This window comes from Siniperca chuatsi, linkage group LG6, assembly GCF_020085105.1.
Source record: "Siniperca chuatsi isolate FFG_IHB_CAS linkage group LG6, ASM2008510v1, whole genome shotgun sequence".
In the NCBI taxonomy this organism is placed as follows: domain Eukaryota; kingdom Metazoa; phylum Chordata; class Actinopteri; order Centrarchiformes; family Sinipercidae; genus Siniperca; species Siniperca chuatsi.
The window spans coordinates 1,588,122-1,607,500 of record NC_058047.1 but is presented as its reverse complement, the minus strand read 5'-3'; the positions used below and the strand labels follow the sequence as shown (position 1 = coordinate 1,607,500).

Genomic DNA, 19,379 nt, shown 5'->3' with positions numbered 1-19,379 from the left:
CAAGACCTTTGAGGACGCCACCTTGGGCTTTGAGAAACACTGATCGACATTTTATAGGCCTAAAAACTAATCGATTGATCGACAAAGAAAATAATCGTTGGTTGCCGTCCACAGAGCCATGAACTCTGAGCCAGCGTGGCTGAAAATGAGAGCGCGAGAGAGCAAAAAGAACGTTTTATGTTATTTATAAAGTCATGCGCAATTGTGGCTGAAGCTATCATAAACTTTGGTCCAAAGTGTCTTTACCGCTGTCTGTTGGGTTTCTTAGCTTTTTATAAACACAACTTCGCTGACTGCAGTTTTATTTTTTCATACATATTGTGCTTTGACTGCTGTTGTTAGGAAGCCTTCGATATTACACTTTATCTCTCGCTAAGTTTTCCTCCTTTTGTGTTTTTAGGGGTCAATGGTCGTGATGTTTTGTGTGTTGATGTTAATAATCCACAAGAGAAAGTTGTAAAAACTTGTAAAAACTGTATCAGCGATTCCTTCATCGGAGCTGAAGGTTGATCTTCAAATCATTTTGCTTCATCACCGATGTAGTTCCCAAGTTAAGCTGCTCTGAAGGTATGTAATGTTTCCACACCACCTCTGGCTTTTAAAACCCATTGCACCGTTTTAACCAATAACCTGATTTTATTATTCTGGTCGAACGTACATATTTGTTCAAACAAACTGAAGCGGTTCTTCTGTGTTTGGTAGCAGGAGGTAAAACCGTGATGATTCTCTGTATAATGATTACAAAATCAGATTTAAACTCCTGGATGATCGTTAGTGTTCAAGCAACAAGTGTGTAAAGTGTTAAAAAAAAAAAAGTCAGTGTGTCCAACAAGGAGGATGATTAAAATGTTTTATCATGATGGACTAACATGCACATTCATCATCACTTTGCACAACATTCACGATATGATTTGACTCTCTAATGTGTTGTACTGCACTGAACCTGCCGCTGATGTTTGGTGTGAAATGACTGCTGGAATACGAACCGGCTTTAGCAAACGCATGTTTTCAAAGCCCTGCAGCAACTTGTCAGGAACAAAGGAGGAACTAGTGTTAGGTTGTTGTAAAGTCCACCGAGGGAGGAGGTCGGGGTTTGTGAACAGACCAAACTTTAACACGGGACACCACTGTTCGCCTTCCGTTGCCTACAAACCATCATTGATCGCTTCCCAAACCTTAACAAAGGGGTTATTATTGAAACCGTGCCAACAGAGGTCCCCTAACCTTAATAAAGTCATTATTTTAACCCGAACTACAAGGTTTCCCTAACCGAGTTGTTGTGCCTAAACAAACCATAACCACAGACAGTTTTACTTGTGTAACGGTCGTTTATAATAGTCTTTTTGAAGGCACTGACAAATTATGCCATCCTGCTGATGTGGGCGTCAGATCAGAAAATGCTTACATGTGTCGTTCTGGAGGGCAGTTACAAAAACGATGCTGTTTGGTGTGGAATTTGAAAGACTTTGAATTGGGACTGTCTTTGGGCTGCGACTGATGACGTTTCTCAAGTCCACGAGAGCACAAGAACAGGCAAGGACGCAGATTGAGATCAGCCTTGTGATTGGTTGTTTGTACTGAAGCTAGCAGGGATTTGTTGTTCAGGGGCGTTAAAGGGGTTCTCTACACATAAAACAGTCTGAAGTAATTAATTTAACATAGCGACGTGACTTAAATTACTACTGGTAGTCCCTCTTTAAGTTTTTTAAATGGCTTTGCTAACACACAAATGAAGCTGCATTCCCTGATGATATTAGAGCTGACCTACAACTACCTGAGGGAAGTCAACAATGGCAGCAGCTGCTATGCGACTGAGGAAACTGAGGATATTGATGCTAGTTAGTAGCACCATTTTCATGACTGAACTTCAATGACAAAATATGAATTGGTGAAGAATCGGAGAGCAACACTGGCACTGCCTTATTCTGCCGGACAGTGCTTTGTATTTAGTGCTGAATGGAGTTGGGTTGTGAGTCCAAGTCAGCGTGATAGCGTCAGCGTTCGGTTAGCCACCTACAGTTTGTCAGAAAGCTTTTCGGGATAGACCTCCCAACTTAACGAGCAGCAATGCATGAACATCACTGCATTCAGGAAAAAGAGAGAGAATTTAAAGCTCCTCATAAAATGAGTGCTCTTCTAGAGCAGCGTAGTTTTCCACATTGCAGTGTATGTGCGGTTTCAGCCATGTCGCCCCTTGAGCCTCTCTTTCAAGCGCCTCTTCTGTTTCTTTGTTGTATTTTTAGTTGATAAAAAAAAATGAGTGAGTCAACAACTGAGCTGACGCTGCGTCCCGTCCATCAGTTCAGCGCAGAACAAAATGAATCTCAAGAGGAAAATCTGCCAGAACGGGAGGAAACACCACCGAGGGCGACGAAAGAAACAGCTGAGGTCAAACTTAAATGTTGTGTATCATATACAAATAACATTATATTGCCTGCTAATGTGGCCTTTGACTATAACAAAATCAAAAATAAGTCATGAAACACTCAATATTGCTGTCACTGTATTTGTAGTCCAATTAAAAAAGCATGTACATTAAGTCTTGTACAGTAATATCTGCCAAACACAAGAGATTTAAATTGTTAAAATGAATAAACAGATAAAAATGAAAAGGAGAAAAGGCCGCTGCAGTCTGGTCAAACTTGTGCAACTTGATGTATTATTCACAAATCGCTTCTCGTCTGTTTCTGCAGAACCCAGCTGTGGTAATTAAAACGACCCTGGATAAACTTGGAAGAAAAAACCTAAAATCGTTTAAATTCCAACTCAAAAACAAGAAGAAAGGGATTCCTGAGAGCAAACTGGAGGATAAGGACACCATGGACATCGCTACGTTAGTGACCGCCCACTATGGCTGCGAGGAGGCTTTACGGGTCACACGAGATATTCTCAAAAAAATAAATCAGCGTGATCTTGCTTCTCAGCTTGAGAGCGACGTGGGTAAGAAAACTATCTTTTTCTGTTTTCGTGTAACTTGTCCATTAACTTGGACAAAATCCAATATTCCTAGATTGTTATATATTTTCCAGCATCTACATGTCAGCACTAGGCACTGACAGAAAACCTACGGACTTCCAGAAAAGTGGTTATAACTCTTATGTTTGCTTTCTGATCATAACAGCAACTTATTCATTCGTTTATTTATTACTATTGTTAAAACACAGGAGCGAGGGAGAATCGCACAAGTTCTGCAGAAAGTGAGGAGGACACAGACGAGTCAGAGTCACCGTCCACAACAAAACGTGGAAAGAAGAAGAAGAAGAAAAAGAAAAAATCGTGTCTTTGTTTCGTAAATGTCAAATTACATTTACCATCATGCTTTGACTGATTATCCTGTAGTGGCAGCCAAACGTTAAAATGAGACTTTTTATGTTTTGATTGACAGAGCCCACAAGTGTTCAATATAGGCTAAATATGCAAATAATCACATCACCAAATAAAGTAAAATATATAAATGAACCGGATAAACATGTCGAGTGCATTTCCTTCCTCATAAAACATTTGCAGAGTGTTTTAAATGAATGAATGCACGAGGAAGCAGTTGAAATAAAAAATGCTTTCCACGAAGAAAAAGCAAAGACAACTGGCAACAAACTGTGTTGGCCAATCAAATACATGCCAACGCACGTTCCTGGTAGATTACTTTATAACCTGAGCAAGGAAAATCTTCTGTTTACCTTGTGACGGGGAATGCAATTACTGCTGCCGTTTTAACTTTCCAGAGTTGTAAAATTCTGTCTCACACTATTATAAACCGCTGTGCAGAGTTTTGGTTTCTGATAAACACATTAACTTGTGATGTTTTCCTCAAACTGGACTTCCTGGAGCATATTTCATCCTCTCACCTGTACCTGTAGCAACCCACTAAAGTAGTGTTCATGTAGTTAACAGGTAGCATTTATGAGCTGGTTCATAATCCCTATTTTATACTTGTCCTGTTGTCAAACAACAGCAGCAGAGAAATATATAAATAATAACTTAATGGTAAGTTCTGTTGTATTGAAACACAATATACAGTGCAGTCTGTTCAAATGCTGGATTTATTGCAAAATGCCAGGAGAAATTATTCTACACTTGGTTTCAACCACATTTATTGTTTGCAGGCACCAAAAAGTCCACTAAGTCCATCCCATTGCTCTTCACATGGTGGCTGTAATGCACCAGCCAGTTGTTTGGTGATGGAATAAGAAGATGAGATTTAGGCCTTTTTCCTGCTGGTTTGGAGTTTTATCTTTCTGAAAATGATGTGAAAATGTAGAAGAGGCAGAATTAGTTATTGTGACACACAAAGCTGAAACGAACTTGCAGTAGCAGAAGCTACTGTTTAAGATAAAAGTCTCACCAACTTTAAAATCGAGTTTAAAACATCCTTCACTTTCACTGTGTTTTTGTCATTTAAATTTATTTTTTAAATTGTTCTCATCTTTATAACTTGTGTTATCTTATGGTGTGTTTCTTAAATGTTTTTTGCCTTATGTAAGTGTGCTTAATGAATAACCTCACTGGTTTGCAAAAAGGAAGTATCACAGAATTTTAAAGATGGGGGACATATTTGTAGTCCCAAGTTTCAGTGATTTCTGCAGTTTTCCTCCCTAAAAAAAGCCTATGAAACTGAATTTATTTTAAAGAGGGTCAGGCAGCTTTGACACCTGACTCCTTATTTCAATCGTGAGTTTTTAATAATCACATTTCATCTTTTTACTTTTAGTGTATACATGGCTACACTGCATTTAAGCTGCAAAGTAGGACTTGACCGCTTAACTGTAGACAATGAAAATGGAAACGGTATTAGTTCATTAAATAACGATGTATCTGATTCTGACAAAAATGTACCATGACAATGGAAATACCATTGTACAGAAAGTGAGTTTCATATGTACCAGTGAGGGTTCTAATGTAATCTTACATTTATACCATAATTAGTCAAATCATTTCTTTCACTGGAGCAGATTAAGGAGCCCCTAAGGGGGGACGGGGAAAAATCTTAAAGTTTCTGGTTGCACGAAAACTATCTGGTGCTCGTCAGAAACTAACCCGTGCGCACGAGAAAGGGGAGGGTGAGGCGAGCGGTATTCAAATGGCTGCAAACTGCAATTTCACTGCCAGATGCCACTAAATCCGTGGCGTGTTATTCATATGCCAACCAGGATGACAAATCACAAGAGCTTATTGTTTTGGTGTAATATAACATAAACAGTGAGGAAGAGCCAGTTACACTTAACTATATGGCTCATCAGCGTCTAATAAAATGCTAAGAATTAGCTTGAAGTATATCTACATTAGCATAGCATCAGCCCTGTATGGATAACATAAAAATGTAAGTTAATTTAAAATCTCTTAACATAAAACAGAACCCTCAAACATACATAAAGCTGATTTAAATGCAATATTTACAGATAATGTGTCAAGGTGTTTGGATAGAGGACAGTGGTACAGTGGCAACAATAATCAAATAATGGTCATTCTGTCCGTACGAACAAATGGTTGGTCGGAAGAACGGGGGTGGGGTGGAGGTCCTGTCCTACTCTCCTTTGATGGCTCACAAAGTCAATTCAAGTAAATTAAATGTTATTTATGTAGCACCAATTTATAACTCGGCGACCCAACAATTCCCACCATGAGCAAGCACTTGGCAACAGTGGCAAGGAAAAACTTCCTTTTAACAGGCAGAAAGTTGAGGTGAATAAGGCCCCTGACCACTGTTTGCAGGGTTTCTGCAGGTTCACCCAGGAAAATTGATCCTTATCAATACCAATGCAATTTAATACCTGTTTCACTATCATGCCGGTCAAAGTACGAAAGTATGATGGAAAACCAGTAGGGACGATAAGGCCTACAATTACTTATTATTATTATTATTATTATATCATATTTTTTTTCAGTACTTCCCAGCATTATATAACAACAATTCCTAATCATATAATTAATTAGATTAATGCAACCTGGACTCGGACAAACAGCAGAAAATGGATGGATGGATTAAGCAATTAAAAACGGATAATTAATTTAGGTTCATGTAAGTTGTTGGCAAATTCTTGACTTGCCCATTGTGAGTGGAAGAGCTTCCTAGCTGCAGTAGCTAGCAGTTTGTTTGCTAAGAGACAGGATTAAAGACCTTTGTAAATTAAATTTAAGACTTTTAATGCCTTCTAAAGCCTCTCTTTTTTGAGGAAACTGAAATAAATGCTTTTAAGACTTTTTAAGACCTACAGAAACCCTGATTTGAGAATCAAATCTGTGCCATTCTTACAAAAAGACATAAAATGATGCAAAATGAACAGAATCAGGTAAAAGCCTGTTTCACTGTCGCTCCGTCTTTGAAATGGAATTTAAAATCCTTCTCATCACATTTGAGGCCTTAATCAGATTATATCAATAATATATACATAATAATGAATCAATCATGTACAATTATTACTATTATTTTACTGTTTCCTCCACTACATTTATTTATCTCCACTACAATAATTTGCAGATTAAGATTTTACATAAAAACATTTATACAACATTTATAAAATATGATGCATTAAAGATTAAACTTACTCAAATGTATGTAAATTAAAATTCTGTTTACATGTTAATTTATCAGCAATAATAATCAAATAATATTTATTAATATACTCTGACAGGGGCTATTCTGCTGCATATTTTTACTTTTGATACTTTAATCATATTTTACTTAAATACAATTTTGAATACAAGACTTATACTATGTATTTTTACTTTGTGGTATCACTACTTTTACCCAAGTTTAGGATCTTTTCCGCCACTGATGTGTGGAGGAGCTCAGCCCTGCCCTCATGCAAACAGGAGAGACTGCACACAGGACTATAAATTACACAAGAAACATGTTTCCACTGTGCTAATCCCACTTCCTTGTTTCTTCTTTACTTTTTCTTTTTTCTTATTTAAAACCAGTTCCCATTCAGAACAGGGTTTTGAGTGCATTGCTTGAACTGATCTCATTATGTTTGATGTTTGTTTTATTAGTTCTGATTTTTTTTAAACATTAACTCAGTGATTTGTGGGTGGGTATGTTTTAAAATTGCTGTCACAGGAAGTGATGTGGCAGGGATGGGCTAAAGTTTTTTTTTTTTTTTTTTAGGGGTCAGTGATCACTCGAGTGAAGACAAGAATGGAAGGTATAAGTTTCACTGCGTAGTGCAGAATTCAGCTCAGCAAAACCTCCAGGAAATAGATGGCTGTGCAGTTAAATTTCTGCTCAGAATAACTTCACTCCTCTCATGTTGCAGGACAGACGGTCAGCAGCTGAGATCCGGACTGAGGAGGCGTCCAAGGACTTCAGTAAGTGATAAATTCACTGGCTGCTCATGCTTTGAAAGAGGCTTTTGTATTTAAAAAGCTGAACAATGACTTCGAAATCTCCAGTTTTGAATTATAACCAGATGCGTCAGCTGTTGTGATAAGCATTTGTGTAAAATCTCAGCACTGCCGTCTTTGTTATTATTTCACTGACAAAAGCTTTTGGCAGGAAATGGTTCAGTGGATCAGTAAAGGGAGCGACACAGAAAGAAAATATTGTTGTATACTTTCCAGATGTAGACATGACTGTACATGACTGTACAAAAAATGCAAGTGTAGTATTCAAACCACATCCTGTTATCAGAATGGGTGGGGACTGACTAGCACAGACTGCAGAAAGAAGATAAGCATGCACATTTGTTGGTCTGTTTCATTGGGAGATTTTACAAGGCTGACTTTGAAAAGATATTTCAGTTAGATTTTTTTAACATTAAAACCATGATGGGGTACAGGTGAGTGAATTTAAAATAATTTAGAATTTTTTAATACAAATCGTGAAGAAAAAAAGCTGGCTGTCGTATGATGTGTAGTATGTGGACCCAAATGCAGATGACCAGGAAGTGGTATGAGGGTGAAGTAGCAGGATGGCTACAGTGTTTATTGGGGGGGATGTGGTTTACAGGCAGGTACAGGCAGACAGACCGGTAGGCAGACAGGTAACAAACAGGAAAATAGGTAGATATACAGTAGGTCCAGGTACAGGGAAATGGGTTACCGGCTGGCAGTGGAGGAAACAGGGAAGTGAGTCCAAATGATGCTAACCAAGTCTAATAGGGAGCAGGCAAAGTTCAAAATCCAGAAAGGGTCCAAGGGAGACAAAGAATCCAAAACAGAGCTCACGGTAAGAATGCCGGGGGACCGGGCACAGGAACCAGGTACAACGAAAAGTCCACCAAACAGCGAAACTCACACAAATGACAGGAACAACAATGATCCGCCACTGAGCAACGAAAGAGACCCGGACTAAATACCCTAGGGGAGGTGAGACAACGAAAGACAGGTGCAAATAATCCAGGAAGGGCCAACAAACAAAACTGGAGGGAAAGCAAACAAAGACAGGAAGTAAAACCACAAGACACACAAGGAGAGGGACACACTACAAAATAAAACAGGAAGTGACAAAACCTCAAACTACCACAGTGGCATAAAGTGGCTTAATTACATCTTTCTTACACTGAAAAACTAAAACTGATGAGTCTTCACTATAATAAGAAATAAATAATAATATGATAATAATAATAAAACTTTGTTTTGATAAGTGCTCTATAAATAAAGTACAAAGTGCTTCACAACAAGAGAAATAAAATACACAAAAGCAATAAAATAAACAGCCAGTTCAGGTAAAATCAGGATCTGCTTTCAGATAAAAATGTGTTTTGAGACGAGACTTAAACGAAGACTCTGACTCAGACAGCCTGATGTCTTCGGGCAGGTTGATCCAGAGCCTCGGGGCCCTGATGGCCAAAGCTCTGTCCCCCTTAGTTTCCATCCTGGACTCAGGTACAGACAGGAGACCCCTGCCCGAAGATCTCAGACTACGTGAAGGTTCATAAGGGATTACAAGGTCTAAAATACAGTCTGGAGCCATGAAGAGCCTTAAAAGTAATCAACAAGATCTTAAAATCAGTCCTGAAACAAACAGGGAGCCGATGTAAAGAGGCTGAACCAGCTGTGATGTGGTCGCACCTGTTGGTCCTGGTTTACAGCCAAGTTAAAACATGTATTGCGACATATCAATATGGAAGAAACGTGAATCTAAATCAAGTTTCCTGTAACTTTTTTTTAACTTTTACTTCCACTTCAGTTAGAAGCAAGCACCATATAGTATGGTACCCTAACCCCTAAACCTTATTTCCCTTTCAAACTACTAATAGACCATACTTTTATAATCTGCAACAACAGAACTAAACACTTAATCTGGTTCCGGGCTTCTGAATTGTTGCCTCTATCGCCAATTTGTTCAGTGATTAAAATAGGTGTGGTGATATGCCAACTGAAGGCTATTTTTCTCCGCTGAAGTAACAGTCAACCAATCGGAGCTTTGAAGGCAGGATTACAGGGGTCACTTCCTTTCCACTGGGGTTCTGCAAGGATTGGTGCTTAGTCCCCTTTTCTTCTCAATATACACCTCGTGGTTAGGGTTAAGGGTTATCTGCTCATATGGTTTCTCTTACTACTGCCCACCATCACTCGTCATGTTCATACTATCTAGCTACCTAACTACATCCATGAAAAATAGTAACAGAAAAATGGCAACAAGAGATCTACACTCCTCTACAGGTAGAATAAATCACCCTGGGAAATGCAGTTTGCTAAAGGGAATTGTAAATTAACTTTTTGTTGTGATACTTTTCTATGAAAAACAACGTTTTTCCACTGCATTTGAACTACAGATTGGTATGATTGTTCCTAAAACTGACTTACAATCATCATCAAGTACCAGTAGAATTATAAATAATTATAAATCATCATCTTCAGGTAGAATTATAAATTACATTTATATTACAGTATGTATGCATCATTATGGTGGGGGGTGATTTTTACCTGACAGCATTAACATCCAGCTTGACTTTTTCTATGCATTTTGTTCATTTTCACCTCTCCTGAAAGGCCAATGATGTGACATCTCTGACATTTATTTTAACTCTGACATCTTCTTTCTTAAGGCAATACAATTTCTTACTGTTCTTTTCATAATTATAATCTTTTACTCAACTGTTTTTGAGTTTTAGTTGATCCAACATGAGACGTTCAACAACAAAGCTACAACCTCCAATTGAAAAATGGACCAACGAAGACGTCCGCCACTGGCTGATGACAGAGGTCAAAGTTCACGAGACTTGTGCCGACACATTCTGTGAAGAGGAAGTGTCGGGAGACAGTTTAGTTGCCTTTGAAAAGAAAGATATTTTAGATTTAGGAATAAAACACGGCCCTGCTGTCAAAATCACATCTTATCTAGAAAGGCTTAAAGAAGGATCACAACATGAATCACAGATCCCGGCATATGTGGAAAACTGGACAAAGGAGCAAGTGACCCAGTGGCTACTGCAGCATGTGAACGTATATAGCAAATACGCAGAACGGCTCCAAGAGGAAGATGTGTCTGGAGATTGCCTCGTCTGCTTCAGGAAGCAGGATTTTCTGGACCTGGAAGTGAAAAGCGGTCCAGCTGTAAAGATTCTGGCAGAACTCCGTAAATTGAACAAGAAACCAGAGCCGACACTGCAACCCATCCTTCACACCAGCACCGACCAGAAAGAGGCTCCAAACCCCACTCAACCTGAACCGAGTCTGGCTCAGGCCATAGCAACCAAACAAGCAGAATCATGTAACAAAACTGAATCAAAAACAGATCAAGTGGTGGAAAATGAATCTGAAAAGGCCCAGCAGCCACTCGAGAAACCTTCAGAGAAGCTGCCAAAGCCACAGAATTTGGGGGCCAGGAGAAAAGAAACTGTTGGGGTAAAATGTCTATGTTGTTTTATACATCATAGTATGTGAAATATTGCATCCAGCCTGTTAATAGAGCCTTTCGAAATTGTAAAATGACAAATTAGAACACACAAAGGCTTAACAACCCTTCAGGATTTTTACTAAATATAGTGATTAAAGTGTTGAATAAATATTTACTTCTGTTTCTTCCTGCAGACCACAGTCCTACCCGACATACCCAAGATCACTGTGGAGATCCTGAACACCCTAGACAACCTTTCAAAAGATGACCTAAAAAGGTTTCATTTCAACTTAAAGCAATACACTGAATCCAAGTGTGGACCTATTCTTTGGAGTAGAATGGAGGGCAAGGACACAATGGACACCGCTAAGTTAATGACTGACCACTATGGAAGCGATGAGGCTCTACGAGTCACAAAAGACATTCTAAAAGAAATCAATCAGCGTGATCTTCTTTCTCAGCTGGAAAAGAACATGGGTAAGACAACCAATGTAACCATGTATTTAAATAGTGAAGTTGCATTAACTTGGCCTAAACATTCTTTTTTGTAGTTAGTATTTGCTTATAATCTGCGTTATTTTGTGATGTTTTCTATCCTATCTTGCTGACACACACATTTTATTAAATCTTTGAGATTACTACTGTCAACAAATCCCAAAGACCAAAACCACTGAAACAATAAATTGATCCTACTATCAAATATTGTTTGTGTATCAAAGCCTGATGTGTCTTCTTCCTCTGAGCCGCAGAGCTCCATTGCTGTCCAAAAACTATTAAAACACATCAGTGAGCCACTCTGTTGCACCGGGTGACATGTTCCTTCATCACCATGAACACACACACTGTAGTTTATTCTGACTCAGTCCCACACACACCGTCCTGCTGCCCCAAACACTCACTAAATTACCACATGTGGATTCATCCGCCACTGGAAGTAGTCCCCAACAAACGCACTATTTCCTCCTGTTTGTTTGATTAAAAACTGCCGCTGTCTTGTAAGGAAGTCAGAAAGTATTGAGAGACGGCTAACACAATGTTTTGTTTTTCATGTTTTTTTACTTAATGCATTTATTTTACTGTTCATACAGGTCAACTGGAGAAGCAGTGCCTTTCAAAAGAAGTTTTGAAGAAAGAAGCTAACCAGGGAGAGAAACTGAAGAATTTGTTAACTTGTGGTGGGAACTTACTGGACAACTATAACAGATTTGTTGTTGTTGTAAACAAGAGCAGTCCAGAACAAGTGCAGTATCTCCAGTTTTTGAGTAAGTTGAAACTGTTCTGTGTGTTAGACTTTGACCCAAACTCTGGTGCTAAAGATGGACTGTGTCATTCATACAGAGAGTCAAGGATGGCCAATATGCATATCCCGTCACAATATCAAGGACAGACAGACTCCGTGATAAAGAACCTTAACCTCTACAAACAGACCAGCTGGGTCTTCTGCAATGGAAGACATGACCTTGACAGCGACTCAAACAAGGAGTTAGACTATAAGAGCTGGTTGAGGAAATCTTGCAGAGATGTAGAGCAGTTGGTTTCATTCATTTGCAACCCTGAAGTTCTTCTCCGTGGAAGAAGTCTCATCATATTCCTCCTACTTTCACCCGTGGACACTGAGAAAGACCCGCTCTTTGACACCTACAAGTCTTTCATAAAACACATTGAAGAGGAAAGCATCATCACTATTTGTGCATGTCAGAGCACATATGAGAAATGGAGGGAGCTCATACAAGAAAAGTGTGATTTTGACATTGACCGTCTATCCATAAATGAACTAACCCTAAGCGAGATCAATGGTACTATCATGGCACTGGGACCATTCAATCAGTCATCTGAAAGGCTGCTTCCCTCTTCTGGTTCCAGCGCCGTTGTCCTGAAACAGAAGGATGAAGAGTTCATGACTGCTCTGGATATTTTGTGTTTGAATCAGTGTGAAAACACCTATGATGAAAACAGTCCAGAGTTTCAGGACTTGAAAATCAAAGTTGAGGAGGAATTCTACAGAGGCGGCAAAGTCATATGGTGGAACTTCTACTTCTGTGACAAAGACAAAGAGAAGCAATTTATCAAACGGGACAAGTATGAAAATGTAAAGAAGATGATTAGGTCTCAGTTGAAACATTCAAAAGACATGTGTGCTCTGCTCAATCTGTTTCACCATCCAGGCTGTGGTGGTACCACCTTAGCAATGCATGTGATGTGGGATCTCCGTCAAGAGTTCAGATGTGCTGTGCTGAAAGACAACACACTGCCAAAGACAGAAGTTGCCATCCAAGTCAGGAGGCTCATGAAACTTGAAAGTGAGAAACCATCTCCAGTTTTGCTGTTGGTCGATGATTCAAAAGCAACCGAGAATCCTCACGATCTTGTGAACTGCATACATAAAGCGGCAGTAGAGGATGGCTTAAACATAAATGTGGATGACGCACCAAACTGCAAAGTCATCATCCTTAACTGTGTCCGTTCCCATAGCCCAAAGGAGCAATACAAACAGCACGGTCCAAGTCAAAGTCAATACATAATTAATAAATTAACACCAGACGAACAGAAGGAGTTTGAAAAGAAACTCAAAGAGCTCCAAGAAACTCATGAAAAACCTGAAAACTTTTACAGCTTCATGATCATGAAGAGCAATTTTGACGAAAAATACATCAATAACATTGCTCATAACACACTGGAGAACTTTGATTTCAGCTCAAAGAAGGCCCAATTGTTTGCCTTTCTAGCATTACTGAACACCTATGTGGCAGAATCTGAAATCTCTCTCTCTCTCTGTGAGGATTTTCTGGGGATGAAAATTATATACTGGAGGGAGGACAGTGTGTTGGACAGAATGAAGCCATATTCAAACTTTCTCCTCATAGATAGAGTTGAAGAATGGGGAGGATACAAAGGAATCCGAATCCTTCATCAGTCCATAGCATCTGCGTGTCTGAAAGAGTTGGAGAGAAGCTACTATTTAAAAGAAAGTGATATCACTATGGAGATTCTTCACTGTGATCTGTTTTTCAGTGAAAGAGTTGTCAAACACAGCTTCATGCTCTCAATTCAACGGATGTTGATTGAAAGGCAGCGCAAGAAAGATGGAGATGAGAGAGAACCATTTTCTCCTCTCATAGATAAAATCCACAGCCAGCAAGGGAGACAAACTGTCCAAGACATATTTGTGAAAGCATCATCCAGGTTTGAAAAAAGTGCATCTATTCCTCAGGCACTGGCGAGATATTTGTACATCAATGAGCGCGACTTTCCAGAGGCTGTGAAATGGGCTGAAAAGGCTAAGAACATTAAAGAAAACCCATACACATTTGACACAATTGGGCAGATTCACAAAAGCAATTTAAAATCTAACAACCACAGAGAAAAGCAGGAGACATCACGCAATCCTGAAGACTTAAACACCAACATTAAAATAGCGAATAATGCTTTCAAAGCATTTAAAAGGGCTCAAGAGCTGGCAAACACAGAGGATGAAACTGACAAGGAAGGTGCTGATGATGAGTCTGATGACTACCCCAGAAAGTCATACAATATTTATGGCTATGTGGGTGTGCTGGAAATTGCTTTCCTGGTCTTTGAGATATTGGGCAGATTGCCATTCTTTGAGGAAAGTCATCCAATGAAGAAGATGTACTTGAAGAGTTTTCTGCAAAAAGCAATCCCAATCACCAGCGTGTATAAGGAGGACAATGAGATCAACAACAGATACGTGGAGATCATCAAAGAACACGAGCAGTTTCTCCAGAATTTGAAAACTGAAGTAAAAGAAACGTTTGAAATTATTGACTGTTACTTCACGTATATAAAAGCGAACAGTTCAGAATTTGATACAAAGAATCGCTGGACCGTCAGTGGTCATTTTAAAAGGTATGTAACTCTTTTTTGCACTGCACCAGAGGAGATGAAAAAAGAACAACAAAACAATCCTAATCTCAATTTGAAAATCGATACTGAAGAACGAAGATTGTTTCTTGAAGAGAAACATGCAGATACATTCGCAGGGATTCTTCCGTATTTGGACAGACCTGCCGAAGAGATTGAGAGGATCACAGAGTGCTATGTATTCTTGCAACAACAGCAACAATTTATCAACAAAAAACAAAAGACAAAGGAAACAATCAATTACATTTTGTCAAGCATAGTTCTTTACCTTGTGAAACCAAAATCTAAACATGTGAAGAATTACAGCAACCTCTCAGCTCTCCTTTTGGAAACTCTCCAAGATGTAGGACTTCGGTATCCCTTCCCAGACCCATACTACCTGTCTCTGCTGTTACTCTGGCCAAGTCCAACTCAGGAAAACACAGAAATTGGGACATATGTGAGAGCAATTCGAAACTCATCTCGCAAGCGCCTGGGTTTGTTTCCAAATAGGAACACTGTTGCCCACCTCTACTTGGGGAAAGGAGACGAACTCAAGAGGCTTGTTTCTAAACCCCAACTAGATGAGAATTTTAAAAAGATGCGCCGTGATACCTTGGCACAACTTTGGCGGAATGGAGATATATTTAAAGACAAAGCATTTATCAACTGCCTTCATCGAGTCAGTGGAACCATTGAGCAAGGAGAGGTGTTTGCCAATTATGGAAAACTGAAAATCCCTGTGCGTCCAGCTCTCATTGGTGGTATAAGAAGTGGTTTCAGCACAGAAAAGGTTTCCTTTTACCTTGGTTTTGCTATTAATGGGCCCCTTGCTTATGATATCCAGTACGAAAACTAGGGTAGTTGATTGTGCAAACAAGTGCAACACAAGCACTTAGACACGAACCTCATGCATCATGAAAAATAGGTGTGGCAGCCAGTGACTCACTGCGATGTAAGACAGATTGCAGGGTTCAATGTAAATCCTGTAGCTCTGTATATGCACATATGTTTTTATATTCATTTTATGATATGATCTTTTATAAACATGTCTTACCCACTTTCTGAGGGATTTTTGGTTGTTTTGTTTTTGTTGTCTGTTGCAGATGTGGCACATTCACCAAACTGTCATGGATTTATTTATCTGCAAGTGTAAATATCAGAATACAGTAGTTAATTGTACAAACAAGTTCAACACAAGGACCAACATGAACTGTACAGCGTGAAAAATACACTCCTCATAAAAACACGATGATAAAAACAAATGATAAGACAGATTTTAGGGTTAAATGCAAATCCTGTAGCACTAGCTGTGTATGTACATCCATCCATCCATCCATTTTCTACCGCTTGGTCCCCGTTAGGGGGTCGCGGGTGACTGGAGCCTATCCCAGTGACTTCGGGCCTTAGGCAGGGCACACCCTGGACAGTGGCCAACTCGTCGCAGGGCGAACACAGACACAGACAAGGACAGACAACCATTCACTCACACATTCATTCAATACGGGCAATTTAGAGTTATCAATTAACCTACACATGCATGTCTTTTGGACGGTGGGAGGAAGCCGGAGAACCCGGAGAGAACCCACGGTAACACGGGGAGGACATGCAGACTCCACCCAGAGAGATTGTGTGATGTTGGTCCGGTCCGGGAATCGAACCCACGAACCCACGATCTCCTTATTGGGAGGCAGGAGCTGTAGCCGCTCTGCCACCGTGCACCCCGTGTATGTACATATGTTTTTATATTATTTTTATGATATTTCATCTTTTAGAAACATCTGTTATCCACTTTTTTGGTTTTGTTTTTGTTGTTGCTGTTGCAGATTCACCAAACTGTCTCCGATTTATTTATCTGCAAGTACAAATATAATACAGTAGTTAACGGTGAAAATAACTATTGTTCATTTTCTTGAAGACAGAGATCAAGGAGCGCTGGAGCTTTTATATTTTTTGTATGATGGGATCAGTATCTTCTGTTCCTGTGTGAAAAATGTGATTGTTGTGATGTTGTGGACATCAAGTTTTCTATAAGGGCTGATTTTTACTGTAGTCAATAGTTTGTCAGCTCTAAATATATGTATAATAATAAACTATGCAATAAAAAAAATGTATATCTTGTATATTGTCTTAATTGTTGTTAGTATTTAATCATTGTAACCTTAACTCAGTAGACATGTGTAGTAAGAAATCTGACACAGCGGCCTAGGTGTGTCAACCTGTGTATTTCTGTGGGCTGTCTACAGCCCTAAAATCAATTTTCGATTTCCGGCCTTGAAAAATATTTAAATTGAGTCAATTATCTATTTTATTTGTGAGTCAGTTTTAGCAGCAGAATCAAACATTTTCATTGACTGTAACACCAAAAGCCAACCATATGCCTACCTCTAACTGGATCTAAGATTAATGCTTAGTTATGTGCACAGATCCGTAGTGACATGGAGTGATTTGAACATCAAAAGGTGTGGTATACGCAGAATATACAATATACTAGATGTAGGCATAATTTATTTTTTATCAGGAGGCTTCCACTTGACTTTTTAATTTTATTTGTCATGTGCTTGTAGTTCCTTCTTTTTCTTATCTATAGACATTATTTTTTTTGTTTTCAGAAATGCTCAACATTATTACTGATCTTTTTCTGCAATACACCTGACCTACGATGATGATATATATATATATATATTTATTCAGCTCACCTGCAGAGCAGCTACCCCACACTAAACTCCTATAGCCTCGCAGTTTACATATCAAGTCTAATTTTTTTTTTATTCATAAGGCTCTTCTAGACTTTCCAAATGTTACTGAATTGACTGGATCAAAGTCTGATAATAAAAACAGTCATTCCAGGGGTTTGTGGGGCTCAGAAAAAAATGTATGCACAGTTTTACAGTTCTTCTTTTGCAATAATAAAAAATAATACATTTTATTTGAATAGCGCTTTTAAAAAGGAACTCAAAGGCAATTTACAAGACAATAACAGAGACAGTAAAAGCAATATCAGTATAATGATTGTGTATGGGAAAAATGCCTTTTGGGTCAGTGTGGCCACTACACCAAAATTGCCTCACAGCCCAACCCTGTCCCTGGGGGCTTGTACTGGTCTGACAAAATGAGATTTAGGCTCGGGGGCTTCTCAACAGATCGATCAAATTATCTAAGTTGAGGGGGAGGTGCTACATACAGCACTGACATTTGACCTCCTTACCCTTGGCTTTAGGACTCCACTTTATTCTGTTGTCTTCACTGAGTCGTGGATAAAAGCATCAGCTATAACGTACCTGCATTTAAAAAATGAACAAATTCTCCAGTCAGACAAAATAAAGACATTTAAACTTTTTAATCAAAATGAACTCATCAATCAACAATAATGACTTGGAAATATATTTGAACTAACAACCTAGCTAATGCACATATTAGGTATAATTTGACCAAGTAGAGAACAAGTGCTGAGGTAACTGTGTCTGGCTATAGTAAAACTAGATACTGAAATATCTCTCTTATGGTTTTCATGGCAAGCATATAGCCCATTTATTATAGTATAACATACTGTTTAAAATATAGCCTACATGTTTACTCGATACAGCTCTAGCTTATCAACTGTCTACTGTAGCCTAGAGCGTAGCGTTGGCATTGCATTAGCACCGAATGGTTAGCATAAAAGGGTTAGCCAGCATTAAAGTCTCATGCTGTGTCTCAATTTGTACTTTGTACTCATAAAGGTCAAAAGTTGAGTGTGGAACGCTTCTCACCCTCAATGGTCGCCATCTTGGCTACGTAGCGGAAGGGGAGGGACCACCAAACTTGTGAAAATGGCGGACGAGGAAGCTGAAGCGGTTGCTCCGGCTTACAGTAAAATCATGTTCAATTTTATTCAGTTTTAACACAATTCTCAAGTGAGCAAACAAGCCGGCAGATATTTTGGTGGGCGATAATGGCGGTCAAATGTTGGCGGTAATGCTCTGACCGGTTGCAATTTGACATTAAAAAGAAGAAGAAGAAGCGGTCAAATGTTGCGATTGTCATTTCCGGTAAATGCACAACAGCCATGTTCGATTTGAGACAACACTATCCTGTTGAAATTTACGCACTACGCAAGTAAGTAGGCCTACATAGTGTACACAGTGTACTACATGGAAGTGTACTAACGGAAGTATCCGAATTGAGACACAGCATCAGAGTTGCAAATTTAATATCACTTAACACTAACAAACTAACAAAAGGAACATATATTTGAAATAAATTGAGTACTTACACATTGTGCTTCAACGAGAGTGTTTAGAGGATGACAGTTGAATGATTGTTTTTTGCGTAGTCACAGTGCCTTTTTATAAAATGGTGGACGTAAACTCCGGATGTAAAATGCTGGGCCCGAGAGTCACTAATCACAAGATGATAATGAGAGTAACTGCTGGAAGGAAAATATTAAATAAAAGAGTAAAGAACTGCATTCAGGAACATGCCTGCTTAAATCTCATATTGTTATTATTATCTACTCATCCATCGTCTAATGTTCAAACTGCACATCAACCAGGATAAACTGTTATTGTTTTACCCTTAACTAATGTTAATTCTTGCTATTTCAATCAAGCTACCATTTAGTGCAGTGTCCAAGTTGTTATATCACTCAACATACATTTACACAAAACAGCATTCACAAAACTTAGATAGCCTAAACAACCTGAGTAAATATGAATAATGTTTCAATAAGTGTTCACCGAGTGGATGAAAGCCAAAT

At 38.9% G+C, this 19,379-nt stretch overlaps 1 protein-coding gene and 2 long non-coding RNA genes across 7 annotated transcripts in view; 2 read left to right on the top strand and 1 right to left on the bottom strand.

The window, feature by feature from the left end:
- Nucleotides 1-16,087, bottom strand: part of LOC122877436 — a 45,028-nt gene extending 28,941 nt beyond the window's left edge. For 2 of the 3 annotated variants that reach the window (XR_006378247.1, XR_006378248.1), the window contains exon 1: nucleotides 15,699-16,087. This is a non-coding gene — a long non-coding RNA (uncharacterized LOC122877436). Of the gene's footprint in view, nucleotides 1-4,021; nucleotides 4,236-15,698 lie in introns of those variants that run through there. The other variant, XR_006378246.1, reaches the window with a different exon arrangement.
- On the top strand, nucleotides 215-3,249 carry LOC122877437. The gene is made up of 4 exons (XR_006378249.1): nucleotides 215-567; nucleotides 2,244-2,388; nucleotides 2,694-2,940; nucleotides 3,165-3,249. It is a non-coding gene; the product is annotated as an uncharacterized LOC122877437 (long non-coding RNA).
- Nucleotides 6,941-15,706, top strand: LOC122877432 (sterile alpha motif domain-containing protein 9). 3 transcript variants are annotated; one of them, XM_044198982.1, is made up of 5 exons: nucleotides 6,941-7,142; nucleotides 7,254-7,305; nucleotides 10,050-10,788; nucleotides 10,975-11,257; nucleotides 11,869-15,706. In XM_044198982.1, exons 3-5 carry the CDS (start codon nucleotides 10,066-10,068, stop codon nucleotides 15,498-15,500), a joined length of 4,638 nt encoding a protein of 1,545 aa, XP_044054917.1. In that variant the 5' UTR covers nucleotides 6,941-7,142; nucleotides 7,254-7,305; nucleotides 10,050-10,065; the 3' UTR covers nucleotides 15,501-15,706. The 3 variants fall into 3 exon arrangements, with proteins under 3 accessions (XP_044054917.1, XP_044054918.1, XP_044054919.1); XM_044198983.1 differs by having other exon boundaries at nucleotides 7,090-7,142; nucleotides 10,056-10,788; XM_044198984.1 differs by lacking the exon at nucleotides 6,941-7,142 and having other exon boundaries at nucleotides 7,235-7,305; nucleotides 10,056-10,788.
- Nucleotides 16,088-19,379: the final 3,292 nt, after the last annotated feature.

Bases quoted from the DNA above. Each gene is read 5' to 3' on its own strand.
- LOC122877432 (XM_044198982.1), top strand. From the start codon at position 10,066: ATGAGACGTTCAACAACAAAGCTACAACCTCCAATTGAAAAATGGACC. The intron at 10,789-10,974 runs GTAAAATGTCTA...TTCTTCCTGCAG, and splicing joins GGAGAAAAGAAACTGTTGGG to ACCACAGTCCTACCCGACAT. The intron at 11,258-11,868 runs GTAAGACAACCA...CTGTTCATACAG, and splicing joins TCAGCTGGAAAAGAACATGG to GTCAACTGGAGAAGCAGTGC.